The sequence below is a fragment of the Camelina sativa genome, chromosome 8 (genome assembly GCF_000633955.1).
Source record: "Camelina sativa cultivar DH55 chromosome 8, Cs, whole genome shotgun sequence".
In the NCBI taxonomy this organism is placed as follows: Eukaryota; Viridiplantae; Streptophyta; class Magnoliopsida; order Brassicales; family Brassicaceae; genus Camelina; species Camelina sativa.
The window spans coordinates 3,326,496-3,334,095 of NC_025692.1; the positions used below are offsets into that span (position 1 = coordinate 3,326,496).

General features: G+C 39.5%; 4 protein-coding genes across 7 annotated transcripts in view; 2 read left to right on the plus strand and 2 right to left on the minus strand.

Moving 5' to 3' along the window:
- The window catches only part of LOC104705931 (biotin carboxyl carrier protein of acetyl-CoA carboxylase 1, chloroplastic-like), a 4,400-nt gene extending 3,032 nt beyond the window's left edge, over positions 1 to 1,368 (minus strand). Inside the window, exons 1-4 of one of the 2 annotated variants that reach the window (XM_019228291.1) lie at positions 965 to 1,367; positions 605 to 649; positions 343 to 500; positions 11 to 258 (exon numbers count right to left, since the gene is read on the minus strand). In XM_019228291.1, the coding sequence (XP_019083836.1) occupies positions 11 to 258; positions 343 to 500; positions 605 to 649; positions 965 to 1,120 (607 nt within the window). In that variant the 5' untranslated portion in view covers positions 1,121 to 1,367. Of the gene's footprint in view, positions 1 to 10; positions 259 to 342; positions 501 to 604; positions 650 to 964 lie in introns of both variants that reach the window. The other variant, XM_010422028.2, reaches the window with a different exon arrangement.
- On the minus strand, positions 1,737 to 3,187 carry LOC104705932 (thioredoxin F2, chloroplastic). The gene is made up of 3 exons (XM_010422030.1): positions 2,777 to 3,187; positions 2,175 to 2,274; positions 1,737 to 2,085 (listed from the first exon to the last, which is right to left on the minus strand). The coding sequence occupies exons 1-3, from the start codon at positions 3,091 to 3,093 to the stop codon at positions 1,951 to 1,953; spliced, it is 552 nt and encodes a 183-aa protein (XP_010420332.1). The 5' UTR covers positions 3,094 to 3,187; the 3' UTR covers positions 1,737 to 1,950.
- Positions 3,294 to 6,375, plus strand: LOC104705933 (pentatricopeptide repeat-containing protein At5g16420, mitochondrial-like). Of its 3 annotated transcripts, XM_010422033.2 has the most exons (3): positions 3,294 to 5,193; positions 5,294 to 5,644; positions 5,749 to 6,375. In XM_010422033.2, the coding sequence occupies exon 1, from the start codon at positions 3,513 to 3,515 to the stop codon at positions 5,133 to 5,135; it is 1,623 nt and encodes a 540-aa protein (XP_010420335.1). In that variant the 5' UTR covers positions 3,294 to 3,512; the 3' UTR covers positions 5,136 to 5,193; positions 5,294 to 5,644; positions 5,749 to 6,375. The 3 variants fall into 3 exon arrangements, with proteins under 3 accessions (XP_010420335.1, XP_010420333.1, XP_010420336.1); XM_010422031.2 differs by lacking the exon at positions 5,749 to 6,375 and having other exon boundaries at positions 5,294 to 5,675; XM_010422034.2 differs by lacking the exon at positions 5,749 to 6,375 and having other exon boundaries at positions 5,315 to 5,675.
- The window catches only part of LOC104769917 (isopentenyl-diphosphate Delta-isomerase I, chloroplastic), a 3,269-nt gene continuing 2,596 nt past the window's right edge, over positions 6,928 to 7,600 (plus strand). The window contains exons 1-2 of the mRNA XM_010422036.2: positions 6,928 to 7,211; positions 7,430 to 7,485. Coding sequence (XP_010420338.1) covers positions 6,982 to 7,211; positions 7,430 to 7,485 — 286 coding nt within the window. The 5' untranslated portion in view covers positions 6,928 to 6,981. The remainder of the gene's footprint in view (positions 7,212 to 7,429; positions 7,486 to 7,600) is intronic.

Below are 7,600 nucleotides of genomic sequence, written 5' to 3' on the forward strand. Positions count from 1 at the left end.
TTAACAGTAGGAAGCAATGATTTGGCAGGAGTAGGTGGGGAAGGTGGAGGAAGGGAGGCTGGTGTGGGAGGAGCTGGTGAAGAAGCAGCAGGTGCAGGGGGAGGAGCCATTGGTTGGGCATAAGATGGTTGATTTGGTTGCTGCATCATGACGTACTGTGGAGATTGGGGTTGAGGTAAGGCTTCCTTTTTCCGAATGGTTAGTTCACAGTCAAGTTGTTTCAACTGCAACTCAACGATGTCTCTCGAATCCACAAGCCTGCATGATGGAAAGTGAGTATTTAAGCATAGCTAAAAAAAAAAATGATTTTAAGTAGTAGAACAGGGTAACAACGGTACTCACTTGACAAGAGTTGTTACTTGAGTGAGAAACTCAGAAATAGACTCCTCTGTAGCTAATTCAGGTGAAGACAAAGACGAATCCTTCGATGAGATTTTTTCCTTGGCTTCAGCTGAAGGCCCATCAATTTTTGCAGCATTTGTTGATGCACCAGTACTAACCTTTAAAGGCAGGAGGGAGAGTCCAGAAATGAATGAATTTTCTGGGGTAAAAAAAAAAAAAAAAAAACACTTTCTCAAAGAGATCAGTGAAAAAAAGAGCTAACCTTGTTCGATTGAGCTTTCACCACAGGGTAGCTACTGCGACTAGGCTGCAAATTCATATGCCAAATGTTAAAAGAAGACTGCTAAATGGCAAAATCCCCAAATCAAGATTGTATCCATAACAAATCTGGAAATCGCATTTTATCATTTGTTCTATGAAACAATGTTCTCTTCTCTGAATCCAAATTGACGCCGAACGTACACAGAGAGAAACAAATCGGGAAATGTCGATAAAATCCACGGAAATTAAGCCCAAAAGAATTAGATAGAAATTATCCAAAAAATCAGAAAACCTAAAAGACCACCACATTGCACAAAACCTTCTCTTAAATCAGATAGAAATTGGGGAAGGAATCGTGTACCTTGGAGAGGAAACGAAGCTTAGGCTTAGCGGAGAGACGGAAAGAGACTCTGCGAGAGCGGGTTGATGAGAGAGGGAGATGATGCGACGATGATTGGGTGACTGAGTAGACGGAAGCAGCAGCCGGAGACGTGACTGAGAACGACGAAGACGCCATTCTTTCTTTCTTCTTCTTTAGTTCAGATCGGGTTTAGGTCTGTGTCTCGATGAAACCAAAGAGAGTACAACAACAACAACAACAGTTCACTTCAGAAAGAGAGAGAGAGAGAGAGAGAGAGAGAGAAGATGTCTGATTCGGAACGCGTTTCTCTTATGATTGTTATTAACTCGCCTTCAGATTTCGCCACGTGTCATCCTCTGATCTGTAGCTCTCTCTGTATTTGGGCGATTACCCCCCCCCCCATCCTTGTGGACGGACTCTCTCATAAACCATTGCTCGATTATATTTATATTTTTATCTTTAGAATTTTGAATCTTTTACTATTCAAAATACATTAATTAGTCTCACATAATTTATGCATAAATGGATTATGAAACTGAAAAAATTAGGCGAGAGAGAGAGGATTTGGTGAACTACTAAATGAAGTTATGACTTGAGGAGCACAATGTAGTTGGAACACCCCATTGAAAACAAACCACCAAACATCATACATGTAAGACAAGTTTTTATCAACAAGAAACATATTTTTCAACAGTCGGTCTCGGTCCCCCAAATTTAAAATCCATTTGTTAATGTCACAGTTTTAAAGAATCGGTGACCTCTGAGCAACCAGTAGCCAGCCCAAAAACATTTGGTTATGAACTTTATGATGCATAACCACCACCACATTCAACCATCATCGCAGCATATTTATTATACATACATTTTTAAAAACAGATTCTGATTGAAGGAAACAAGAGATAGTTAGATACATAGATAACCAAACCAATTACATATAAGATGGAGGATGATTCTAATACTTTACAGCATGACTGATTGAGAGAGACTCAGCCTGACCTTGCTGCATCAATGGCTGCAAGTAAGTCATCATATTTAGCCCCTGTCACTTCCTTTACTACTTTGTTGTCTTTCAAGATCTTAAAGGTCGGAACCACTCTAATTCCTAGCTCCTTTGCCAATGGCTGCAAAAAGCACGAGTTTTTTTTTGCTCTCAATATTTTTGTGTTCACATACAAATAAAGACACATTAATAGCAAAACGAAGAACAAACCTTGTTGTCTTGGTTGCAGTCAAGCTTAAGAAACACCATATCCTGGTATTTCTCAGATAGCTCTTTGTATTTGGGAGCAATCACTTTGCAAGGACCACACCTGCAGAGACCCCAATGAGTTTGAAAAAAAGGCGAAACTTTTATTTTTCTCAACACACAAAACAAAAAATTCATCTCAACCATATCATGATGATGTAAATTGGAACATCTTTAGGGCTTATCAATTCAATGTATTCTCTGTAAAGTGTTACTATGCATAAAATTCAAATCCTGTTGTATCCAACCATCCCCAACAGAGAAAAGCCTCACGACGAAAAGACTATGAGAGATACTTACAATACTGTAACCAGGGCTGCTGTAACATTTGAATACAAATGAAAGTAGAACCTTAATTCCCAACGACTGACCCAAAACCTATAAACAATCTAAAGCATTCGACATTTCAAAGATTCATGCTCAAATGAAAAAGATTCAAACAAAATGTACATGAGTTTTCCAATTCCCAGAACATCTGACATAATCAAGTCGTTCCAAACAAGGAAAATTGCAATCAAAGGTATGCAAAAGTCACACAAACAAGAGGAAGTGCATCGAAACGTTACCACTGAGTGTACATATCGAGAACAACAATCTTATCACCAGCAGCTTTAACAATTGGCCAGAACGTATCCTTATCAACCTCCGTAACCTGACCAACACTGACATTCACTGTTTCTAAGCTACACCTCGCCACATAAGAACCGCACCTCTTCCCGGAATCTAAAACACCACCAGAACAGAACCCGATTCTCGTCGCGACGGCGCCGGAACTCAGGATCCGACAGTGCTGCTTCACGGGGATAAATCCGCCGCCGGTAGATGAAGTCGGTGAGAAACGGAAAGCCGTTGGAGATGGATTGATTCGGAGAGATAGAGGCATTGTTGAAGAAGACGAAGCTCGAGTCCAAAACACTAGTGTGATCTTTCAAAGGTGATCTGAGAATTTTTTTCAATTCGGGAAATTTAATTCGAGTGTTGTTATCGTTATCCGTGCAATATTGTGATTTTCCTTACTGTGAGGTCAATAATACCCTTAAATGGATAACGCAAGAAAGAAGACACTTGGAGGGCGTTTACGTATTTTCTGGCCTTGGTGTTCGATGAACGCGAGGTGCAGAATTATCGGACGAATTTATTATCACGTTGCTGCACGAAATGACGATCATATCCTCATAGTGTAACGCCAAAGGTAGCCGGTTGGGGAAAACCGGGTTTTTTCGGTTTAATAAAACCGCCACCGGCAAATTTAAAAATCCATCTCTCGCCGTCGTCTTCGTAGATTCGATTCGCCGCTGCTCGATGAAAACGGCAGCGATAATGTTCCTTCCCCGCGTGAACATTACTCGCTTCCCTGCACGCGTAACGTCTCGTCGTCTCTTCTCCGCCTCCTCTGGGGACTCTCTTCGGCAATACATCACTGAGAAACCACCGATCAAACCGTGGCCGCAGAGGCTATTCCCAAAGCGGTTAGTCTCAATGATCACCCAACAGCAAAACATCGATCTCGCTCTCCAGATATTTCTCTACGCCGGTAAATCCCACCCCGGGTTTACACATAATTACGATACTTACCACTCGATTCTCTTCAAACTATCCCGTGCTCGTGCTTTCGATCCCGTGGAGTCTCTCATGGCGGATCTTCGGAACTCATACCCGACGATCAGATGCGGCGAGAATCTATTCATCGATTTGCTTCGAAACTACGGTCTCGCGGGTCGGTACGAAGCTTCTGTGAGGATCTTTCTTCGAATCCCTGATTTTGGTGTGAAACGCTCCGTTAGATCGTTAAACACACTCTTAAACGTTTTGATACAGAATCAGAGATTTGATTTGGTTTATGCCATGTTTAAGAACAGTAAGGAGTCTTTTGGAATCACTCCCAACATCTTCACTTGTAATCTATTAGTCAAAGCTCTCTGCAAGAAAAATGATATAGAAAGTGCATATAAAGTGCTCGACGAAATTCCCGCCATGGGTTTGGTGGCAAATTTGGTGACTTACACTACGATTTTAGGTGGGTACGTTGCTAGAGGTGATATGGAAGCGGGTAAGAGGGTTTTGGGTGAGATGTTGGATCGTGGTTGGTATCCCGATGCGACTACTTACACTGTTCTCATGGATGGTTACTGTAAGCTAGGGAGATTCTCTGAGGCGGCTATGGTGATGGATGACATGGAAAAGAACGAGATTGAGCCGAATGAAGTGACGTATGGAGTTATGATCCGAGGTTTATGTAAGGAGAAGAAATCAGGGGAAGCACGTAACATGTTCGATGAAATGCTCGATAGAGGTTTCATGCCAGATTCTTCTCTTTGTTGTAAAGTTATTGACGCGTTGTGTGAAGATCACAAGGTAGATGAAGCTTGTGCTCTGTGGAGAAAAATGTTGAAGAACAATTGTATGCCTGATAATGCTCTTCTGAGTACTCTCATCCATTGGCTTTGCAAAGAAGGGAGAGTTTCAGAAGCAAGGAGATTGTTCGACGAGTTTGAGAAAGGTTCGATCCCTAGTCTCTTGACGTACAACACGTTGATTTCTGGTATGTGTGAGAAGGGCGAGTTGACAGAGGCGGGTCGTTTATGGGACGATATGGTTGAGAGGAAATGCAAGCCGAATGCTTTCACATATAACGTTTTGATTGAAGGCTTGTCCAAGAACGGAAATGTTAAGGAAAGTGTTAGGGTACTTGAAGAGATGCTGGAGAATGGTTGTTTTCCAAACAGAACAACGTTCTTGATTTTGTTCGAAGGGTTGCAGGAGTTAGGGAAAGAAGAGGATGCGATTAAGATTGTCTCAATGGCTGTTATGAGCGGTAAAGTCGATAAAGAATCTTGGGAACTTTTCTTGAAGAAGTTTGCCGGTGAACTGGATAAAGGGGTTTTGGTTCTTAAAGAGTTGTTGCATGAAATATCTGTCTCTTGAAGAACCAAGACTATGATCAATATTACTCAGTGCTCAAAGGGCTATCGACGTCTTCAAGGTAACTATATTACTCTTGACTTTGGTTGTCTGGCTCGAGATATATAGATGCATCATCTTATTACATATATTGAGACACAGTAAAATAATAGTATAAATAGGGCCAATGGCTCTTGTGGCAGATAAAGGTATAAGGCAAGGGAAGCAGCAACCCGAGAGTCGAGGCCTTAAGACTCGGCATCCATGTTCTGATCCAAGTTATCTTGACAATAGCTGACTTTTGATGGGAGGAAAGATGGAGACTTGCAAAGAAGAAGAGATCTCCAAATTGACAATTGATCATTTATTAAATGAATTTTGAGTGTAACGTAGATACTACTGCACTATGTAAGCTAACAAGTGGAAACTATGATTTCTGGTGAGGTGGGTGTCGAAAGAGAGTTTGATAGTGTAAGCTGAAGATAATATAGACGAAACCAAGTTGGATCATGGAAATAGCTCAAGTGATCAATGTATGATTGCTTAATGAAACTTGATTTTGTGTTTTGAGCCTTTATAAGATATGGTACTAAGTACTAACAATACATTGTATCTCTAACGGGGTTGTGTACATAAGACCGACCCCGTTAGAGATACATATCAATGTTGTGTAGAGCAAGAGTCCATCGGTGGAGTGACACAGCTGAGACACTCCCCCGTAGTTCTTGATGGTGTTTGCCTTGGCGTCATAGCCACGTCGATGATAGCTTGACCAAAAACTTGGTCTGACCGAATATTTCGCATCTGCACTTTACTATTGTTTTCGTTTAGATGGGTTTGTCCGAGGTCGATCATACGAATCTGGGCCTCGACGTATTTCCATCTTTGAGACAGAAAATTAAACTATATCATCCATAAGTTTCCACGGTTTCCAAATAAGTCAAGACAAGATTGTTGGATCCGTGAGTTAAGGTGGAAGCAATGGGGTTTAAGATTTGGATTTAGAAAGTGTAGTTTTGTAGAGAGAAAGGCACGATCTGAAGATCACTAGTGGTCCAGTAGATGAATCCATTGAACGTGAACTTGAGAAGAGAGTTGTAGAAGAGAGATAGTCCCATGGTCTAAGCAACCTTCTCTTGACACATTTTAAAGATCTAATGCAAGATTTTGCTAAAATATGACTAGATTTATCTACTCATGTTCATGTATTCAAATTTAGATCCTTCCTTGTTTTTATCTTTTTTTGGCAAGGGATGTTCATTGTATTAAGTCATTAAGATGTTGTAACTTCTACAAACTTTCAGTTTAATAAAATTCACATATTTATCCAAAAGAAAAAAATCTTGACACTTTTAACTCTGAATATTAAACACTATACCATATCTCATAAATCATAATTATGTATCTCTTAAGAAAGTAAATAATCTGATTCACACAAAAATTCACTAAACTATTAAAAAGTTTAAGATTTTTTTAAAAAACTATTAAAAAGTTTTAAGATTTTTTTTTTTTTGTAAATTTAACTAGTTACCTTAAAAATATTATTCTAATACAAAAAATATCTACCTTAAATTATATTTACAAATTTATTTATTTTCATGCACAATATGAAATTACGTAAATTACAAGGATCAACGATATTTCGATATGTAGTTATTGTGTTATTTAACGAAATCATATCGTATTTTCAAATTTAACGGTACAAAATTTAAATAACCGCGCGAAAATTAACCTAATGTATTATATATACTAATATAAAATTGTTAGTGTGGTCTATTTATAGGTTTGTGACAATTACTGAGAAAACAAAGAAAAAAAAAAGAAAAGGAAAAAAAAAAAAAAAGGAACAACAAAGACAGCATCCAATCCAATGACTACTGCTTCTTCACTATTTAGCTTCTCTTCATTTCATCTCAGATCCCTCCTTCCTCTCGCTTCTCCTCCTTCCTCTTCCCGATTTGCCCCTCTTCGTCTTTCTCCGATCCGATCTCCGGCGCCGAGGAGTCACCTTTCTTTCCGCGCTTTCTCAGCCGTCAACATGACCGATACTAACGATGCCGGCATGGATGCTGTTCAGAGACGGCTCATGTTTGAAGACGAGTGAGAACAATTCTCGATTCCTTTTTCTTCGATTTTTTTTTTTTTGAATTGACTTTGTTTTTGCATTAAGGAAACCCAAAGTTTAGGTTTTTAATCGAGACGAAATCTTCAGTAATACGCAAAACTTGTCTAGAATGAGACTTAAACCCTGTAGTAAAAATGTAACACATGCAACGAATAGACTGTGGCTGCTTGATCATTTGTTTGGGTTTGTGCAGATGCATTCTCGTTGATGAAAACGATCGTGTGGTGGGTCATGACACTAAATATAACTGTAAGTGAATTTTTGATTCCCTTTTTGATGATGGCTGGGAGAAAGATTGATTGCAACCTTAGCTGCTTTTTGGATTTGTTTCCTTGTTTTTATCATTGAAACACATTTGCATGTC

Excerpts from the sequence above, each read along its gene's own strand:
- LOC104705932 (XM_010422030.1), bottom strand. The coding sequence starts at position 3,093 with ATGCCTCTATCTCTCCGAATCAATCCATCTCCAACGGCTTTCCGTTTC. Across the intron at positions 2,275-2,776 it reads CTCGATATGTACACTCAGTG|GTGTGGTCCTTGCAAAGTGA; the intron begins GTAACGTTTCGA and ends GGGTCTCTGCAG. Across the intron at positions 2,086-2,174 it reads ACTGCAACCAAGACAACAAG|CCATTGGCAAAGGAGCTAGG; the intron begins GTTTGTTCTTCG and ends TGCTTTTTGCAG.
- LOC104705933 (XM_010422033.2), top strand. The coding sequence starts at position 3,513 with ATGAAAACGGCAGCGATAATGTTCCTTCCCCGCGTGAACATTACTCGC.